The sequence below is a fragment of the Cyanistes caeruleus genome, chromosome 10, assembly GCF_971803275.1.
Source record: "Cyanistes caeruleus chromosome 10, bCyaCae1.hap1.1, whole genome shotgun sequence".
Classification (NCBI taxonomy): Eukaryota; Metazoa; Chordata; class Aves; order Passeriformes; family Paridae; genus Cyanistes; species Cyanistes caeruleus.
Genome location: NC_141710.1, coordinates 15,255,420 through 15,275,625, shown reverse-complemented (window position 1 = coordinate 15,275,625; position 20,206 = coordinate 15,255,420). Strand labels below are relative to the sequence as shown.

The following is a 20,206-nucleotide window of genomic DNA, read 5'->3' as shown; positions in this document are numbered from 1 at the left end:
TTTATTCTTTTATTTGTACAGCTATATTTTACAGAACGCATTAATGCAGTTTAGACACAGCCCAAACCCTGTCTCCCGAGATTGTTTATAACACAAGCATGTAAAATAAGACAAAAAAAAAAAGAATCCAAAACAAAACAAAAAAAATAAAACATTCCCCCACTAGAGAGTTCCACCAAAACTCCTTTTGCAACATCAGGCTGTACCTTGAAGAAACTGAGCTCAATATAGTCCATACACTGAAAACTTCCATTGAAAAGAAAGGCACCGTGCGAAACCACATTTTACATATATACAGACTGAGAACTAGAACAAAAAAATTACACTTTATTATTATTTTAAATTCCTTCTGCAGCTTTGTTGGTTTAATACACACTTTTTTGTAAATTGTAAACCTTCACTTGCAAAAAAATACAAATACACTGATGCATTTAGACAAAATATTTTCTTACTTGTACAGATGCAATACTTTAAAATATCTCCTTAAGTGCTCTATCATAATAAAGATTCTCAGAGTGGCTTCTGCCTGCAGAGTCCAACTGAGCCTTTAATGCATTTTATATATTTTTAATATAGCTTTTTTAAAGGTCTATATATATTTATTTTATATATATATTTATATATTTATATCTATATATATTTACAACTCTGCCATAGATTCCTTCACCTTTGGTTAAAAAAGTTAAAGCCCTCTCTTTAATAGCATACTTTCTCTTTAAAAGAACACACATTTTGCATACAAAAGAAAAAAATCTGTTCCCATAAATCAACATTACATTCCTCATCTTCAAACGGCAAAGGCTGTGAAGGTTAGACTCCAGAGTTTATCAACACTCCACTGCACAGACATTTAAAATGACTATTTTAAATTTTTTTAATGTTTTATATACAGTAAGATCTGAATAATTTTATTTTTTTCTTTTTGTTTCACATAACTGGGAAAAATAAAACCCGTGTATTTGTAATTTTTTTTTTTTTAAATTTCTAATGTTTTTTCCACCTATCTGTACTATGGGTTTAGAGGCACTCCATCATGTGATGAATATTTTTTCTTTCTCTCTCTCCTTTTTTTTATTTTATTTTATTTTTTTTTCTCTCTCCTTTTAAAGTGTTGCAAGTATCCTTTGGACAGCTTCTCCCCGAAGACAAGCTCCTCCCGGGAAATCCTTCAGCAGGCTTTGGGGAGCTCCGGAGGCACCTCGCTGGCCGAGATGCGGTACTGCACCTTGGTGTTGGTGATGGCCCCGTGCTTCTGCCGCAGGTGGAGCCGCAGCTGGCTTTTGTGGCGGAAATGCAGGTTACACTTCTCACACTGCGGGGCAAAGAGACAGGCTGTGAAACTCCGTGCTGGGGGACACCTCCTCCCCTCGGGGCACCCTAATGCCTCCTCTCCACCAGGGCCCCAGGATGCTGCAGCCACTGTACAGGTGGGCCGGGGGAAAAGCGGGAGCGTGGCGGGAGGAGCAGCACCCGGGGGCACCCAGCCCAGGCTTTCAGCAGCGTATCTTGGTTTATGGGATGCACAAAGAGCAAAGTCCCTCGGGAACTGACTCTGGCTCTGACCGACATAGCACCGAGCTCCATATCGAGGTGATCAAACCAGATACAGGGCTATTTCTGGAGCTGCTTTTGACCTCTGCCAAGCTGGATGGCTCCAGGATGTTTGGATGCCAAGCCCTGCTCGGATTCCCTTTCTAGCAGATGGTGAAAGGCAGGAAAGCCCCAGTGAGGAGCTGGGAGCCCACAGGGCTGCAAGCAAGGCAGACTGCCTGCTGGGTGCGATTATCACCATCAGAGGGGAGCTCAGGCCAGGCTGTCTGCTCCTTTTCCCCATCCCCACACAACACACGCAGCTGTAATCTAAGCCATAGCTATTTGAAGAAGTGTGACCTTCTTCCAGATGGGGTGGAAGAAAAGAGCAACTGAGATGCACCCAGCTTGGGCTGCATGTCAGTGTTTCCAACACAGCCACGCCTGAAAAAACACCACATCAGCATCAGCTAATGCCCAGGAGGGAGATGGGGCACGAGAAGCAGGGATGTGACCTTGGTGCCTCATGAGGCTGGCAAAGGGCATTAGGATGCTGCAACCAGCCCATGCGAGTGCCCTTGTGTCTTCCCAGCCCCCAAGGCTTGGCAGCACTTTCCCCCATCCCAAGCTGAGATTCCCCACCACCAAAAGAAGCAGAGCCACTCACATGATACGGTTTCTCTCCTGTGTGGATTCGAAGGTGACTTTTGAGGGTCTGCAGGTGCCGGAAGCGTGTGCCGCAGATCTCACAGGGGTACGGCTTCTCCCCGGTGTGAATGAGCACGTGAGCACGGAGGTGGGCCACCTGCAGAGAGCAGCTCTGGGTCAGGACAGCCCCAGGGAGGACAGCATCCCACTGGGAGCAAGGGTATCCCTGTGGGAATGGGGTTCTGCCCAGACAGTTCTTTTGGTCTATTGGGTTATAGCTGGGACTCAGGGCCATGTGTCTGAGCTCTGGTACCTCCAGTCCTTAAGACAAAATGGAGCAGAATAGCTACAACCAGCAGTCAGGCTTCCTTACTAAGCCAAATTGTCCCCTCGGACCTTAAGTTCCGTATTTATCCCACAACACCATGGGAACAGCTGCCCAAGGTAGCAAGCTGGGCCACCATCAGCCTCCTCCCTGCCCTTGAGGCATCACCAGCCTTGGTGGTGAAGATCTGCTGGTCTTGGGCAGAAGATCTAACCATGTACCACCTCCCCAGGCACTGCAGGTCCCAGAGACACACTACCTGGACAAATCTGGCCCCACAAGTCTCACACTTGTAGGGTTTCTCCCCAGAGTGGATGCGTGTGTGGGTTTTCAGGTTGGCTGGTCGGTTGAACTGTGCCCCACAGATGTTGCAGCGGTACGGCTTCTCTCCTGCAGAAGAAAGGGTGAGGGATTAGATACAGGTGTGCTCAGGATACATGGTGCTCCCCAGAATTGAGTCTCTTCAGGCACCAGACCCCATGGCATGAAGCACTATCCCTGACTCCTGTCCCTTTTGGAGATGGCTGTGGACAAACCACATTGGGCAGGGTGTCTACAGAGCAGGGTGAGCTCAGGAGGCAGCTTTTCTCTTCTGGACTGGGAGCTGAAGCCTTCAGGGCAAGAGAGGAAGTCAGGCAGCTCTGCCAGCAAGGATTAACAGCATTGTTCCTCCTGACCCTGGAACAGCAGCTGGCACCTACATCTCCCTACAGCTCTCAGTAAGCACCCTTGAACACTGCCCTGGTACTTGTATTGTCTTAGTCCCCTGCACAGCCTTCCTGGAGCTCAGCTCAAACTGTGGGAATTTGGGTCTAATTCAACGTAGCAGCACAATCGTCAGCCCAGACTTCCCCTCCCCACCTTGTGAACTGGCTGTTGACATGTTAAGCATTAAAAGCATGAAATAAAATAAGCCCTAGGTTTGTCAGCAAATGACTAAACCCTTAATATCCTCCTCCTTTCTCAGCTTTCATTGTGCTGATTCACAGAGTCCGTCCATTCACAGATTTTTCCCATCAGCAGAGTTTATGCCAAGCTAGATGTGACCTGGATTTCTAGGATGTAAAAATTAATCTCAGACTTCTCTCTAAATGTTCTTTTGACTATTTTTAAATTTTATATTTTTTTTGCTTACGTCTACCACAAAGTTACCCGAGGCCATGCATTTGCTCCCAGTTATGAATTTTGCACCATGCCTTTAAAAACAGAGGTGCCCAGTGATTTACAGCAAAGGAGGTTGAGTTCTACCCCTGCTGCAAGGGCAGGTACCTCCTCCATTCCCAGGTTTGGTGCTCTGTCCAAGGGCACCCTGGCAGTGCCAAGTAAAACACCTTGCTCTTCCCATCAGGGACAGCTCATGACACAAAGCAGAGGATGCTGCAGCAGGCACAAACCCAGCCATAAACACCCACATGCTCAGCAACCCACAGCCTTCCCCAAAGCTGTCCCCATAGCCAACACTGTACCTGTGTGGACGGTTTTGTGGCTGGCGAGGTTCCCCTTGTAGCGAAAGGAGGCCTGGCAGCGGTCACACTTGTAGGGCTTGTCACTGTGGACTTGCAGAGAATGTCTCTTGAGAGAGGCCTCCTCGGAGAACCGGCAGTCACACTCATTGCAGAAGAAGGCTCCGTTCTCTGGGAGAGCAGAGAGAGGAGCAATCAGATGGACAGTGCATGGGTCACCTTCTGGATAGGCTATGGGATGGATTTGGGATGGAGGAGAGGGGTAGCCAGAGCAAGTGTTGCAACAAGCAGCCAAGTGCAGGTGTTCATGTTCAGTTGTGCTTGCAGCGTTCTGTTGCCTCCTGGCCTGGTGCATACAGCGACAACATGCATGGTTTGAGAGCAAAGTCATCACGAGCTCTGGTTGAGAGCTTTCTCTCTCTTTTAGTGATGCACAGGCTGCTTCCAAGAAGTCAGCATGTCACCTGGACAGCTTTTGAAGAGGTCCATGGAAGCACTCAGGTATCAGGCATCCTCTGAAGGATGCTCAGCTCTGGAGCAACTCCTGCACCTTTAGAGGTCTTTAACCTTTACAGGTACAGAGGTCTGCCTTGAGCTTGGGAAGATGATCATCACCCAAATCACAAGGCAGGTTCCCCCAGTAGGAGGATGCCCAACTCTTAAATGTTGTGTTGAGTGTTACCACAGTGAGGTTCCCTCCTTGGATCTCTGCCCAAGCTACAGGTGGCAATGCTGCATTCCCCTTCCTTCAGCTACAGGCAGATGAGTGCACAGATACCTCTCTTTGGGCTTCTGGGGTTTTGCAACAAGATTGCAAGCCTCATTATCTGCATTTCCCCAGATGTGCACACCGGGCTCCCTGATAATAAAGATATCATGACGGATGCATGAGACATGCCAGCTTGCCCAATCCCCATTACGGGTCATTACATCTGTCAGGCTTGTTCTCCTGTGGTTCTGGTGGGGTGGGGTGCACTTGTTTCCTGTGCTTACCTGCCAGATCTGCAGCAGGTGACTAACTCCCTGCACAAGGTATCTGGATGGTGCTGGGGAAGGGGAGGAAGGCAGCAATTCCCATGTGCACGTGTCCCTCACACGCATGCACACAGCTGGACAGACAGTTAAGAGGGGGCTATAAAGCACTGTGGAATCCACCAGCATCTGGGACAGGTCTGACTGTGTGTTTGATTACAGGGCACTCAGTGATGGGTCCCAGCGTTGCACAGCCCACCTGCTGGTTGAAAAAGACAACCACGGATGCAAGACTTACCACAGCTGGAGTCAGAGTATTCAGACTGGGTTTCCCCCATCTCTTCTCCAAAGTTTGAGCCAGGGGTATGAAGGCACATCTCAGTATGTTGTGGGGACTGGCAGCCACAGGAGCTGCACTTTGATGAATGCATGTACAGAGGGGACTGTCCTTCGCTGCTCCGAGGGGACCCGTCCCGGGACCTGTGGAAGGAGAGCCGTGTACAGAGCCGTGAGATGGCCCTTGCTGTGCTGGAGGTACCTGACCCTTCTTTGCACCCCTCCCCACACAAGGGACACACGTTTTATGGGGACATCTTTGTGGTGAGCTGCACAGCATAGCCCTGATCAACAACAGGTCCTTAAGCCTCAAACCTTCAAATGTTCATCACCAAATGACCTCAAATGTCTTTAGGAACATCCAGGTCCAGAGGATAGCATATTGTTCCCTGATACTTTGGCCGTTCCAATGCCTACAGCCAACAAAAAGCGTGAGGCATAGGAAGTCTGGTGGAAACACAGGCTAGGCAAATCCAGGCTCCAGAAATCATCCAGAGCTGCCAAAGTTACCCAGGGATTCACAACCCAGTGTTCCCAGTTCTTCCGCTGGTCCATGCTGGCACCACTACAGCAGGGACGGTGGGCACTCGGTGTCACTGGCAGCCCTCCACGAAATGCAGGGGCTCCAACCTGCTCATGACAGGACTTTCCAGCCCAATGCTACAGGCATCTCACACTTCCAAACCCTCACCAACATTCAGGAAGTCCTGTTTCTCGGGGGGGAGCAGCATGGGGGGTGGAAGTCTTCTCACCTGTTAACAATATTGTTGAGTCTGCTCGCTTGTGGGATAGTAGAGTCTTCACCATTCACGCTTATCTTGGTGGGGGACTGCACATTGAGATGCTCTGGCTCCATGGACTGCTGGCAAGTGGACATGGGCACGTAGGTGCGAGGAGAGAGGGTTCCCATCTCGTTCTGGTCAGCGCTGTCTTGCTTGGCGTTCTGGTTGAGGGAGTTGAGGACAATGAACTTGTACTTCTTCCAGTTGCAGGCTTTGGGGTCTGTGGGGCTCTTGGTGAAGAGGGAGCTGGAGTTCTGACCGATACGGGCATTCTTGCTGCTGCTGGACTCAGTTGGTGAGTTGGGCTGGCAGTCTGACTTCTGTGGGCTCTGAGGGCTGATGAGTCCCTTGCGGTCCAGGGGCGTGTTGGTGGGCTCAAAGTGCTGGCTGATCTCGTCCTCCGAAGAGGTCCGCTCCTCCTCTTTGGCCACTTTATCACAAGGGAAGTAGGGATTGTTCCGGACTGAAGGGATGACAGGTTTGGGCCCAGAGGCCACGCTGTAGTGCATGTCACTCCTGGCTTCTTCAGCAGCACCTTCTTTTGGAGCATAGATGGTAGCGTGGCACATGTTGGCAGAGATGTCGGTAATGGTTCTCACGTACTCAGTGGGGATTGTCCTGGAGCTGTCGCACGGCAGGATCCTCTCCTTGGGGAAGGCACCTGCCCTTGAGAGTTCAGAGAGAGGCATCCTCATCTCCCGCAATTCATCATCCACTAGGAAGCTGTTCAGAGGGAGAGGGCTGTATCCATGGTAGGAAATGGGGGATCCAGACAAACTGTTGATCAAGCCAGGTGCAAAGGCCCTCCCATTGCAGAGGGACCCGTTTTGAAGAGGCAAGCCGTTCTCTGAGACATCTCTGCTCCGATAAGCCATCACCTCTGGGTGGCCCAGCATCCGTCCAGCCAAAAACTCTTCCCTTGGGGTCTTCACAGCAGACACCATCTCTGCTTCACTGGAATCGGGGAAAACAGCAGGGAGACAAAGTAATTTTCAGCCCATAAAGATACATCTGCAGATACTTTGTCAGTTCTTCCCCTGCCCACCCAAACGCACAGTCCCAGGCTCTTCGAAAAAGACTGCACTCACCTAGACTTGACAAACCTTCGGCAGGTGTCAACCACGTGCTCCATCTGCAGGTAGAGTGCTGTGGCCATCACAGCCATGATATTGTTCTCCCTCAAGTTCAGGCGGGAGGTGTACATGAAGTCCAAGAGGATGCAAAACCCCTCAGGGTTAATTTCAGGATCCAGGTTGATGACATTCAAGTTGCACTTGAGCTGGTCAGTGAAGATGCTGTAGAAGAGGCCACTGCAGAACAGAGACAGTAGAGAGGATAAGTGTCATGACAATTCAAAGGCAAAAAGGAGATTTTGTATTAAATCCTTGAGTACAGAGGGGTTCGTGAATAGGAAGGGAGGAGGAGGCAATTACAGAATTCCCTGAGCTTCCCCCTTATTATCAAGCTTGGTTTCTCAGCTTAGTAAGCGTCTTCTGTGCTTTTCCCAACTGGAACAGCCTGCTTTTACATCTCACCTGCTCAACAACTCCCCACTGCCTCCATTTAGTAATTCCCCAGCTTTTTTGTTTTTTTTTCCATTGTTGTGCTTACCACCATCCCCTTCCCACTATGACTCATTTCTTTCAGAAGCCTCTTGGGGCATCCACACAGTCTTAAACCAGAAAAATATAAAAGGAGAAACGTTGGAAAAACATTTTTCAGACATTTTAATAGTCAAAGCTTGGCTTTTTGAAATATTTGCACCATGTCAGCAAGATAACCTGGAAGGCATTTGCTGTAATTCAACTGGGCAATGGTGGGATATTAATTAGCATTCATTGGGAAGCAATTCCAGCCATCTTAGGGGCTGGAAAGGGATTTCAGACCCCATCAGGTTTTTTAAAAAAAAGAAAAAAAATTCATCAGCTAGGGTGGGTTCAGACAGCAGTTTGGAATCCAGGGAGGAATAGCTCTAAAAATAGCAGTGGCAGGGGACAACTCAGTTACAGAGGACCCATTCACCCCAGTGAACATCCAGCCCTCCCTGTCCCATCCTGTCCCTGTGGGACATTTGTGCTTTGCCTTCAGGGATGTGCCTCACAGCTGCTGTTGGCCTCCAGGGGCTGTGTGTGGGCAGAGGTGGGTACACAAGGAGAGAGGTGAGGGCAGCACTCTCAGCTCTAATCCCATTACAGATACAAATTTCATGGCAGCCCCTCTCAGTTCTGCTTCTCTGCCTCTGATTCCCCAGGAATCCCATGAGCCCGCACAGGACTGCAGCAGTGCTTCTGGAGACCAAAGGCTGAAAGAGCAAAGGAGGGAGCCAGGGAAGGACCCTGTTCTCACCTGCAGGCCATCAGGACTGTTTTGTGGGCTCTAAACTGCTCCCGGTTCACGATGATGACAACATCAGTCAGGATATCCCGGCTTCTAAGGCGGTTGAGATTGAGGAGAACGTCGCTGGCGTGGCGGGTGAACTGGATGCAGCTGTCTGCCGGCGAGGCCATCTTGAGTCTGTGAGACAGAAGCATCAGAGGAAGATGAGAATGGAGAACAGCCAGGCAAGTACCCTAAACCCAGGGAAGAGACAGCTGCTGCTCTGGGACATGCTCAAATGGCAAATTGCTCCTGGTAGGTGCAGCACCAGCTCTTCGGTCCCAAGACAAACAGTCCTGCACCACACCAAACTCTTGCCAGGCTGCCTAGTGAGGTCCCTGGGCTGACAGCGAGACCTGGCACGTCTCATCCCACCCACCAAGCTGGTGGGTGAAGGCAATCAGACCCTCCTGAGGATTAGCCAACCATCTCCTCTTTCTCTCTGCCTCACCCATGGCAGCCACACCCCAGTCCACTCCGCCCACTCAGGCTCATCTCCACGACGTTTCCAGCATAGCTTCTAGCTTTCCAACCTCCCTCAGGAGCCATCCTCCTCACCTGTGTGATGCCTGGCTGTAAATCCAGCCACAGGAATCAAAACAAGCCTTAAGGTCCCAACTGAAGTTGAATGAAGTTTCAACATCTGGAAAATCCAGCCCACAGTGGAATACCAGCCCTCACCCAGGAAACTACTTTCCTACTCCCAAGTGGTGGTCACTCTGGAGAAGACCTGTCCACAGTTTCCTAATTAACTGGTGAGGAGTAGAACTCATCTAACCTGCTGGGCTGCTACCCACACCATGGCCCAATCCCTCCCCATGAGCAAGGTTTGGGTTAGTCTAGGAACATGAAGCCTTCCCCCAACACAATGCCTGTTGACCCATATCAGAGGTGTCCTCCCAACCAGCACCCAGGATGGCCCAGGTCTCCCTGAGGTTTGGGCTGGAATGTGCACCCTTGGTGTCAAAGTCTTCCACGGTCAAACCCCTCCCACAATCCTGGCTCCTCCTTCCCCAGTGGCACATGAATGTACAGTAGTTTCTACAGAGCAGCTGCTCTCCCAAAAACAAATTCCAGCTGGGTCTAATGAAACATTGCATTAAGGAAAGAGGGAGAGAGATTAGGAGGGAAAGCACAAAATTTAAATTTACATACCCAATGCCTCAATTCACAGTCCAAAAGTTTCTTTCAAACCTATAAATAAATCACAAGAAAACAAACACCACATTAGCTGGTAATTATGAATTGGCTGCGGCAGGTCACAAGGCTGCTATTTCGCTCAAGTATCAGTTGGATAAAAGCTAGAGATAACAAACCTTCCACTCTCCAGTAAGGTTAACATTTGTTTCTTCCGGTACAGTATGTTCTTATCACAATCACAGGCTTTGAGAATCCAATCATAGCTTCTTCCACACCCTCTAGCCCAAACCATGGGCGTATGCCAAGGAGATTTTCATTTCCATGACTCAGGAACTTAAAGGCAGGTGGGGAAGGGAAGTCAAGCAAGAATTTTCTCACCACTTCTTTTGGAGATAACTCTTCCCCTGCCAAGACTGAATTCCTGTCCAGTGCAGCATTCAAGACTCATGCCATACTCCCAGCACCTTGTTAACAGGTATGATATACACACAAACATCTGCTGCCATTCTGCTCAGGAACCCACACGCTCCTAACACTGGTGAAAACGCCCTGGGATGGGTTTGCTGAACAGATCTGGGAGGATATAGGCATCAAATACCAAAGTCACTTGGCCAGGACTGCATAGGAAGCCAGCGGTGGAGACAATGAGGATGCAGAACAAATGTCCCTTCCCCTTTCTACTGCCAAAGCCTTCCCTTAAACCACAAGCTCTGTCTCCAGGTACAGCAATGTAGCTGGGACAGAACAGCAAGGAAACCCAGGAGCTAATTGCCTTCCAGAACTCATACTAATCCTCCAAAATTTACTTAGAACCAAACCCTATTGACTTGGCACCAATGCTGGAAGAAGGTCCTCAAACAGCTGCCTCAGCAAGTAGAAGCAAAATAAAGAGACGAGCCAACAAACCCCAAGACCTTCATCACACTATTTTGAGGACCAACCTCAGATTGTTAAAACTGCCAGGCAATTGTGGGAAGCCCAATAATCCCTGTGAGACAAGGGATTTTCAAGTGTTGCCTTCCCTCTCCCTTTTGGTTGATGTGCAGGTCTGGAGCCCAAGCTCCGCTCCCATCCCCAGAGCCACGGGGATGAAGAGATGAGATTTAAAGCAAGGTATCAAGCTCAAAACCCAGAGGGTGTCTTACAGCTTTATTCCAGCCATCAAACACAAATCTTCAGTGCCACTCTGGGCTTGGCCAGCTTTAAAACTTCATGCACATACAAAAAGTGACTCATTTCCCAAATACTGCAGATCTGACCTTTCTGTACACACTCACTGCCAGCCACTCACTACCGTCAATTGCAAGCCAAGGGACTCGCAGCGCCCTGCAAGGAGCCCAGCGCACATCCCTGTGCCCACATGAGCTGATGTGTGTGCTTGGGCAGCTGGCTGGCACCCCAACCTCAGCCACAGTGGCAGACACACTCTGCCAGGCTCTGGGGAGTCACCTCAGTGTCACAGAGGTGAGGAGGTGACCCACTTGTAAACCAACAAAGTTACAAACAGCCAGATGAACTCTGTACCCGTGAGCGTCATGTGAGAAGCTGCTACTGTCGACAAATCCCCTTATCCACAGTGAGGGCACAGCACTGCCAGGGGGGATGCCCAGCTTCTCTCCCAGAGCTGGATGCCAGCACAGCCCCCTCCCCACCCTTCCAAATTATCCCTCCCAGCACAGAGCTGCTGCAACATCCACAGCCCCAAGAGCCGGGCAGGTGCATCCCGAGCAGCTCCTGGCTGCAGGATGCGGGCATGCAGAGGGAAAGGGATGTTCCTTCCCCTTCCTGTGCTGAGTTGGGTTAACCCTGCCCCTTCCAGTCCCCACACAGCACTAGCTCTGTACCCCAGCATGGGAGGATACTCCGACCAGAGACAATGGGATGGCAACAAGGACCACAGACCAGTGATGGGGAGCAGAAAAAACCACTGCAGCCAAGCATGGTCTTTGCCATCTAAAACCCCCTCAAATCCCATAAGGCTCCTCCAGGCTCAGCTGGGAGCCACATCATCCCACACCCCCACCTCCAGTTTTCCTGTCCAGTACCTTGCAGGTGTGGGCTCTCCGGCAGGGCTCGAGGCTGTGTGCCAGGGCTGGCTGTGCCCATAGAGGAAGGTCTGGAACAGGCGCAGGGCCCATTTTGGGGGTGGCCACACGGGACAGTCACTGCTGTTGCCTTCCAGGAAGGCAATGGGTCTGCCCCAGCGGTTCAGGGAACAGCCCTTCCCTCCTGGCACCTCCCCGAGAAAACCCATTCCTGGAAAGGAGCCCAGAGCTGGCTCTGCCTTCCCTGCAGCTCCGTGAGCACAGGGAGAGTGTACCTTTGTGTGGGGGAACATCTTTCAGTTCAACCCCATGCAAAGGGGAGACCCTCTTTGCTCACCCTAAGGCAGAGGCGAGAACCAGGGACTTCCAATCCCTTTTTCTGCCATGCCTCTCCATTGATCTACTCTCCCAGTCAGAGGGAATCCCTTTTCATCCATCCTCCTCCCACTCTGTGCTCCGGTGGGAACTCCGGAACTCCTTGCTCCCTTACCCTTCTTTGTACAGGGTGGTGTTAGCCCTTCTCCCACCCCCAGCCACATAGGCAGGGAGGAGGCCATCAAACATTCCCCCTCCCTGGGCCCCAATCTCCTACCCCTCCAGAGCCTGCAGCGCCGACTCACTCACAGCACCTTAGAGGGGTGGCTGGGTGAAGTCTTCCTTCCCCACAGCCTCATCCCACACAGTGTTCTGAAACTGCCCGCCCAGGGGAAGCTCCATCCTGCCCTCCTCCTCCCCAGTCCCTGCACCCTGCAGGGTCCCAGCCCCATGGGAACATCCCCACTGCCTGCCAGGGTGTGCTGCCAGCTGCCTCTCCACCCTGCCAAGGAACGCCTGATTTCTCCTGAACAGGGATCTGGGGAACAACCAAGAAAATGAGGTGAGGTGTGGGTGGCTCCCCCAGCACAGCCATGGGTGCTACACGCCATGGTGAAGAAGATGCTTTTGGCTGTGGGTGTGGAAGTGCCCAGCTCAGCTTTCTGATACCACGCAATCCAGGGGCACCGAGTGTCCTTTAGTTGTCACAGCAGAGTTTTATTAGTTTAGTAGCTTCTGGTTAGTGTCTAGGCCAAAACGTGGCTGGGTTAATAATAACCCATGAAGAGACTGAGAGAAGTCCACAGCGTCAGCACAGATCAAAAGCAGCATCACTATTGCAAGCCCTGTCGTATTTTCCACCGTACCCTTCCGTGAGCGGATTGCACTCGCTCTATCGAGCGGTCTCAATCTGATCCAATTTCCTGCCAGCAAACAAATGTTTCTAGGAAATGCAATACATTATCTGGATGGGTTTATTATCAGCATTTGGAACCAGGAAAACTGCATATTTTCTCGAGCGCCGCAGGGAACTTTATAGTTCATACTTCAAAAGAGGGTTTAAAGGATTGCCCTTGAAAGCTGGCCCAGCTCAAGTCTCCACATTGTTTTGGTCTTTGCAGAAGAAAATGCAGAGGAGGGAGGGGGTGAGCACGCTAAAACTGCCTCCAATGTTTTCCTACTAAAGAGGACTCCCCTGTCCTCTACGGAGCCAAGCTCTGGCTGTGAGGCAGAGGCAGCACGTGCCCTTGGGAAGCAAGGAGTCGAGCCTTCCTCAGCATTTCAAACGACCCCAAGCAATCTGGCACATTAATTTTTCAAGGGAAGGCAGGAACCATGTGTCCTGGCTGAAATCTAGGGAGCTACTCCAGAGAACAGAAGACGGACTCCGTGCCCTGCCAACACAGAGCCCTGCACAGAGATGCCGACCCGAGAGCAGGATGCAGCCGCAGCCGGGTGTCCCCAGCAGCTGAGCTGGGTCCCTGGCCCTGCTGGGCTCCAAGGAGGTGTCTGATCATCCCTAGCCCGAACTGGGACAGAAAATTACCAGCTGGCACCTGACTCTCCCCATCTCTGTACTCCTGGGGCTGAGGGTGGCACAGCTCCTTCTGGCAGTAAGGAACTGCTCTGGCATCCCGCCTGGATGAGATGAGACACATGCACAGCTTGGGGTGCCTTGGCCAGGGCAGAGACACCCCCCTGCCCCTATATTTAGACAAACAGATTTAAGAACATGCATTTCAAAGGGTATCTAGTCCTACAGGACACCTTCTTCAGGACCCATTCAGAACCCCCTGCCCTGCAGTGTGCTTGTCTCAAGCACTCTCCTCCATAAACGGGGGTCCAACATTCCCCATGGGAACCTGGCACACAGACCAAAGGCAGCAACTGACGAGGAGAAAGAGGGGAAGAAAAACAGTATAGATCAAAAATTTCCTACCCCTCTTGCAAATGCCCCTAATTCTCTCTCTGTTTTAGATGGGAAGCTTCTCTGATAATACTGAGAATAAAGCAGTCCTGAAGACTAGACGCTCCAATTTAGGGGTGTGTGTCTTTTGGCTGCCAGATCCTGCAGTGATGCTAACACATAAGATCTAGCTTGGATTTTAAAAAGAAAAAAAAAACAACAAAAAAACAAGGAAAAAGGAGGACTACATTTGCAGTCTAAATTTGCAGTCTGAAGGAGCTTACTGGTCAGATGCTGACTTTTGGATACTGATCTAACCAAACTGCAAACTGTGAACTCCTGAGGTTTGCCAATGCCTGCTGTAAACATGGAAACCAAGTGTCACTTTTTGCCAAACAGAAGAATGGTTTAAAAATAGATCTAGAGAATACAGGCACTCGGCATACAAGGCTCCTGTTTATAGACTCCCATGCTACTATAAAATGGAGCAAGAGGTTATGAGCACACAAGCAACTTTCCACCAAGTTTAGATTTTGCCAACTTCTCAGAAAAATGAAAACAACATTTCAGACTCCAGCCGAACCAGTAAAAGCTCTTGGAGTGAAGTTCCCAGCCCAGGTATTACAGCATACAGACTAAAACAGGCATGAAACAGTTCTTCAACCTTAACACCATAAATGTATGAAGCTACATAAGTTGCACACTGAGAAATGCATTTGCTGATTAGAGCTTATTTTATTAATCTATAGACTTTGCAAAAGGTTTTCTTTCTTGTGGAGAATCCAAATAAAATGAGAGGACAGTTCTACCACACAGGACTGGCACACAAAGTTATACCACCTGTATTTATATAGGGTTTTGAGGATAATGTTACTGTTTACTAAGAAAAAAAATCTGCTCCAAACCCAACCACTATTCCTACAAATTCATATTGGGCTGCTGCAGTTGGAGGCTGAAAGCTTTCCCTGCCCAAGGGAAAAAAAAAAAAAAAAAAGAAGAAAAAAAGCAAAAAAGCAAGGATTTACAATACATCCTAAATTAGGCAAAAATTCAAGGACAGATTAACACCACAACTCGGAAAGATTTTCACATGTGATTTCATGACCAGACCCAGAGAGAACTCCATATGGAAATGTCAGTGACTTTAATAAGCACTCGGTTTGTTTCCAATTAGGCTCCTTAAGTAAGTTCAGTGGCATCCAGAGTTTCCTCTGCCACCTTCCTCCAAGCTGGCAAGCATTTTTTTTTTTTTTTTCTTTTTTTAACGAGCAGTTAATAAACATGTTCCCACTCTCCCGAGGCTGCCAGCCCCGCGCGGAGCGGCGGGAGGTGACACTAGATGGCACCAGTTCGCTTTGCTGCAGGACCAATTTTTCCCCTTGGAAAATAAAACACCCCAACCAAACCTGGAAAACATATAATTTTGTCGATGTAATTCTGTTTCTCTTAAAACGCGTCTGAGCAACATTATTTTTATGAGCTTTTCCAGCCTTGTTTTGAAAAACTTAATGTTTCTGCTAGGTTTATTTTTGTACCATCCAACAGCCGGCTGAATCCTCCCTGCACTGCAAACAGGGATGTCTAAAAAGTGTCACAAAGACTTCTGACAGATTTTTTTTTGTTGTTGTTGTTTTGTTTTTGGGATGGGATTTATAAGAATCACTTCTCACTCCAACTTCTTCCTTTGCAATAATAACTAACCAGTTAACCTCCACTTCCTCTCCCAATATTGACTCAGACAGTCAGAACTGAGGGGGATTGGAAATTGGAATTGAAATGCATCTCAAGAGATCTTTGATCTGTTTTGCCAATCAAAATCGAACACCAAGTGATGAACTCTTTTCTTACTGGAACAATGTAATAATCCATTCTTCTGGAAAATTTCTAGACACCCTTTGACTATTTTAATGGCTTGGTGATGTTTCATGGGACAAAATGTTTGCCATCTATAATGCAAGCTTTTAAACCTGCAATCCTACCCTTAGGAGAAAATGACAATCTTCGGTTTTGCCTCTCCATGCATACATAAAGAGAGGATTCCCCTAAAATATTTTTAGAGCAATTTTTGAACTGCAACCCCTTCAAGGACTGGAGGAAGGAGCCTGCATTTGCTCCTAAAACTCTTATCCTTTAAATCCTTGAAACAGTATGACAAATAATATTTTTTTAAGCATTTAAAAGCTCGGGAGAGGAATCAGCAAGACTCCCAGATCAAATAAGGGCCTGATCCCAAAGCTGGCCCTGCTGACACTTCCACTAGCACAAGCAGGAATTCGGCCCAAGACACAGATGTCGGACCAATGTAGCAGCTTCTCACTGAGCCTCCTCGGTCTGTCCCCAGCCTCCCTTCGCACTGATCCTGCGCCTACTGAAGCCAGTGGAAAAAACTAACAGGGGACGGGTTTGTTTTTGTTGATTTTGACTCATGATTTTAAGCCCAGATTTGCCTCTTCCCTGGAAATGCAACAGGGGGGTCAAAGGCAGCTTTTTAGGCACATCTGAGAGGCTGCCGCGGATTTTTCTAAACAAACGCCTTGCTTTCTGTTTCCCTCCTTCCCAAGAGGTGATTTCATAACATTTCATACTGTGACTTTGCAAACTACAGGCGGGGGGGACGGCGGGGGGGAGGGGGGCGGCCGGGAGAGGTCGCTGCCGTCCGACCACGAAAGTTTTCATAACAAAGTTGGGCTTTTTCGGTTTTGTTTTGCCTTTTATTTTTAAAGGGGGGGAGGGGGAAGCTTAAAAAAAAAAAAAAAAATTAAAAATAAATATATATATATATACGCGCACACAAGATCACGCACCCAATAAAAACAATTAAAACCCCGCAACAAAGCAAAACAGAGGGCTGTCTCTCTCTCTCTCTCTCTTGCCCGTCCGCTCTGGGCGGTTTCGGGGGCGCAGCGGCGCGGGGGCTGCGCGGCCGCTCGCTCCAGGAATAGCGTGTGGCCGGGGGCCAGCCCCGCGGCTGCCGCCGGCAGATTTACGAGCGCCTGTCCCCACGCCAAGTCCGCCGCGGTAGTAAACACAGGGCAAGGGCTGCGCTGGGGGCAGCGGGGGGCTCCGCACGCATCGCGCCCCGGACCCCGTCCCTCGCATCCCTCGCTTCGCTTCCCCCGCCCGCCGCCTTCCTCCCGGCGGGGGACGTCCGCTCCTCCCCGCGGGTGGTGGTGATGTTGTTGTTGTTATTATTATTATTATTTTCAGCCCTACGCATGATATTCAGAGTCGCTTGGTACACTTTTGCCCCTTCCCGAGTTGTGCATCGGGGCTGTGTTCCCGGCGGGCAGCGGCCCCGCACGCACCGTCGAGGCGAGCGCGGTCCCGGCGCTCCGCGCTGCTCCGGGGCCGGCAGCCGCCGCCGGCCGAGCCTCCCCGCGGGCTCCCCCCTTCCCCGGGCAGGGAAATGCCGCAAGTCTTCTCCATCACCGCCCGCTCTTAGCCCGGGGCTTGACAGATCACGGCGCAGCCCCGCCACAGGTTGCAAAACGCACCATCCCTTTCGCGGTTGCGCCGGGGACGGAATAACAATAATAATAATAATAATGCTTTAATAACAGAATCAGAGAGAAATGGGGGCTGGCACGGAAAGGCCGGTGCCCGGTGCCGCCGAGCCCCCGCTCCGCCGCCAGCCCCGCTCCGCGGCGGCGAAACGACAACAGCGACACAACACGCACACACCACAAAAAAAAAAACCAAACCCCAAAAAAACCACCCCAAAAACCAGAGAGAAAAATTTTATATAAAAAGAAAAAAAATTAGGGAAAAAAAAAAAAAGGCAAAGAAAAATAACACACCCCGAGCGAAGGATCCAGCCATTGAGAGCGGACCCCGAGTCACGCCACAAGCCCGGCGGCCGCCAGCGCTCGCCGCCGTCCTGCGCCCGCGGAGCGGCTGCAGGTGCAGAGAGGAGCCGCCGCCGTCCCCCCGTCCCCACCCGGCCGTCACGCGTGCGGGAAAGCCAATAATCCCAGATAACCGATAATCCCCGGGAGAGGACGGCGAGGGGAGACACCCCCACCCACCCACCCCGCTCCCCTCCCCTCCCCTTAGACACGCTCCCAGCGTTAAAGACATGCAGGCACCCCTATTTCCTTAATTTTTTCTCGCCTGACAGCGGGCAAGGGAAAAGGGGGGGATGTGTATGTGAATGAAATAAATAAATAAATAAGGCAGGGAAAAAAATTTCAATTGAGATGATAATAATAATAGTAATAAAAAAAAAATAAATTAAAGGGCACCTGCAGCGGGAAAGGGGGGGCAAGGAAAGAGGAGGGAGAGGAAAAAAAAATGGGTAGAAATATATAGAGGCGGCTCCGCGCCAAGCGTCGGAGCGCGGCAGGGAGGGAAAGAGGAGGGAAAAAAAAAAGGAGAGAAAAAAAAAAAAAAAAAAAAAAAAAAAAAAAAAAAAAAGCGAGCGAGAGAATTAAAGGGTAAAATCGGCCGCGGCAATAGAAGCAGCAATCACCTGGTCTCCGGGCTTTCCTAGAAACTCCTTGCATCACCACTTCTAAGAACCCCAGTTCTAAGAATCAACAGAGCCCAATTCTCGGAATTTGAGCTGCGGACTCTACCATCGCGAGCGGCATGGGGAGGGCCACGGACCTCCCCCCTCCGCGCCTTCCCCTGCTCCGCGCCCCTCCCGCTGTGCGCGCCCCCCCGGAGGGGCCGCCAACCGGGTCGGCGAGAGGGGGGCGCGCATCCCGGGGGGTCCGCGGCGGCGGCGGGGGTCCCACCGTGTGGCCCCCCGTTCATCCCCCTCCCCGTTCCCCCCCTCCGGCAGTGGTCGCGCCCGGGCGGAGGGTCACGTGGCGGCGGGTGCTGTCGGTGACGTGGGGGCGCGCGGGCGCGGAGCAGCGCGCGCGGCGCGGAGCGAGCAGCGGCGGCGGCGGCGGCGGCGGGAGAGGAAAACGGGGGGTCCCGGGCACAGCTCCGGGCGGTGCAAACACACATCACACCCCCTACCATCACCAGCCTCCGCTTCTGGGGTTGTTGGTTTTTTTTTTTTGGTGTTTTTTTTTCCTGTTTTTCTTTTCTTTTTCCTCTCCTAAACCTCTCCGAAAACGAGCGAAGAGATCTTGGAAAAAAAAACAAACAAACGCGCCTTTTGTTTATTTTTTGATATATATTTAATTATTATTTATATTTATTTTTTATTATTTATTTATTTTGGGGCGGGGGGTCACTTTCGCATTTCTAAAAAAGCCCTCCCCCCCCCTAAAAAATACCCCAAACCAACCAAACAGCCCAGCGATCAAAGCCAGGAGCCAGCGGCGTTGTTCTGGATTTTTACTTTTTTTCTTTAATTATTTTTTCCCTCATTCAGCTTTTTTTTTTAATAATTTTTTGCTAACAGCCACACTCGGCTCAGGGGCTCCAATGGGATTTACTCTTGGGGGGAAGAAGCTTTTTCCTTAAAGATGGTTCCCCATGAACTCCCCATATTAGTTTTTGGTTTTATTTTTCTTTTTTTTTTTTTTTTTTCCCCTTTTTTATTTCTCTGCCAGAATCCTCCAGACAAAAAAAAAAAAAAAAAAGTATATATATATTTTGATGATTTTCTCTTATTTTTTTTTTTTTCCATCCGTGTTCTCTTTTCCTTTCCAGGACACTCAAGTGGTGGGTTAATTCTGTGTAGCTGTTTTGTTATTGTTGCAAAATAACCTGTAAGTCTATAAATATTCTGCTTGTATGGAATTGTTGGACTGTGCTGGGGATGCAAAATCGCTTTGGCTTTTCTGGAAAGAGATTTTATTTCTGCACTTTTTTGCGTCTTGTTGGGCAAAGGCCTTTGCTGGGAGGTGGGAGGGGGGGAATAATGCAAAGCCTTGGCAATCAGTGTCTCGGCTGGGTTTCACGGGGGCTGCACAGGGAGGGGACCGGCCACCCCACGCTGCCCCGTTCCTCTGTGGAAATGCGGCTCCCCGGATGGAAATCTGTGGACATTTCTCGTCTCTGTCCCCCAGCATGGCGGGTTTATTCTCGGGGGGGCCTGCAGCAGGGGTTGTGCTTGGGGGTGGTTCGGAGCGCTCATTTTGCTTTCCCGCTCGGGTTTTTGGGCTGCGAGCTGCCGCTCGGGGTGCTGGGGAGCGGGGAAAGGCACGCTCTGGGCTCTGAAGGCATTCCCGGGCCTGGTGATTAATAGAAATTTGTTTACGAGAATCACCACCGCAGGTCACGGTGCCCTCGGTCCGCCGGTGCAGTTGCTCGGAGCTACTGATTCCAGCACTGGCGAGCCCTCGGAGCGGCCACCTTGGACACAAAGTGCCCGGGTGCTGCCTTTATTTTGGTTTCTCAGCCGAGCTCTTGAACTGAAACATTTTAAAGCAAGGAGGTTTGGGGAGGGGGTGGGTAATAAATTAGGAAGA

General features: G+C 50.2%; 1 protein-coding gene across 3 annotated transcripts; it reads right to left on the bottom strand.

Moving 5' to 3' along the window:
• Nucleotides 1–856: 856 nt before the first annotated feature.
• BCL6 (BCL6 transcription repressor) lies at nucleotides 857–18,477 on the bottom strand. Of its 3 annotated transcripts, none has more exons than XM_086843242.1 (10): nucleotides 18,307–18,477; nucleotides 9,588–9,626; nucleotides 8,403–8,570; nucleotides 7,145–7,366; nucleotides 6,027–7,010; nucleotides 5,237–5,418; nucleotides 3,970–4,137; nucleotides 2,763–2,893; nucleotides 2,198–2,335; nucleotides 857–1,312 (listed from the first exon to the last, which is right to left on the bottom strand). In XM_086843242.1, exons 3-10 carry the CDS (start codon nucleotides 8,561–8,563, stop codon nucleotides 1,169–1,171), a joined length of 2,130 nt encoding a protein of 709 aa, XP_086699368.1. In that variant the 5' UTR covers nucleotides 8,564–8,570; nucleotides 9,588–9,626; nucleotides 18,307–18,477; the 3' UTR covers nucleotides 857–1,168. The 3 variants fall into 3 exon arrangements, with proteins under 3 accessions (XP_086699368.1, XP_023804425.1, XP_023804424.1); XM_023948657.2 differs by lacking the exon at nucleotides 18,307–18,477 and adding an exon at nucleotides 12,210–12,260; XM_023948656.2 differs by lacking the exon at nucleotides 18,307–18,477 and adding an exon at nucleotides 11,618–12,154.
• Between the last annotated feature and the right edge of the window lie 1,729 nt (nucleotides 18,478–20,206).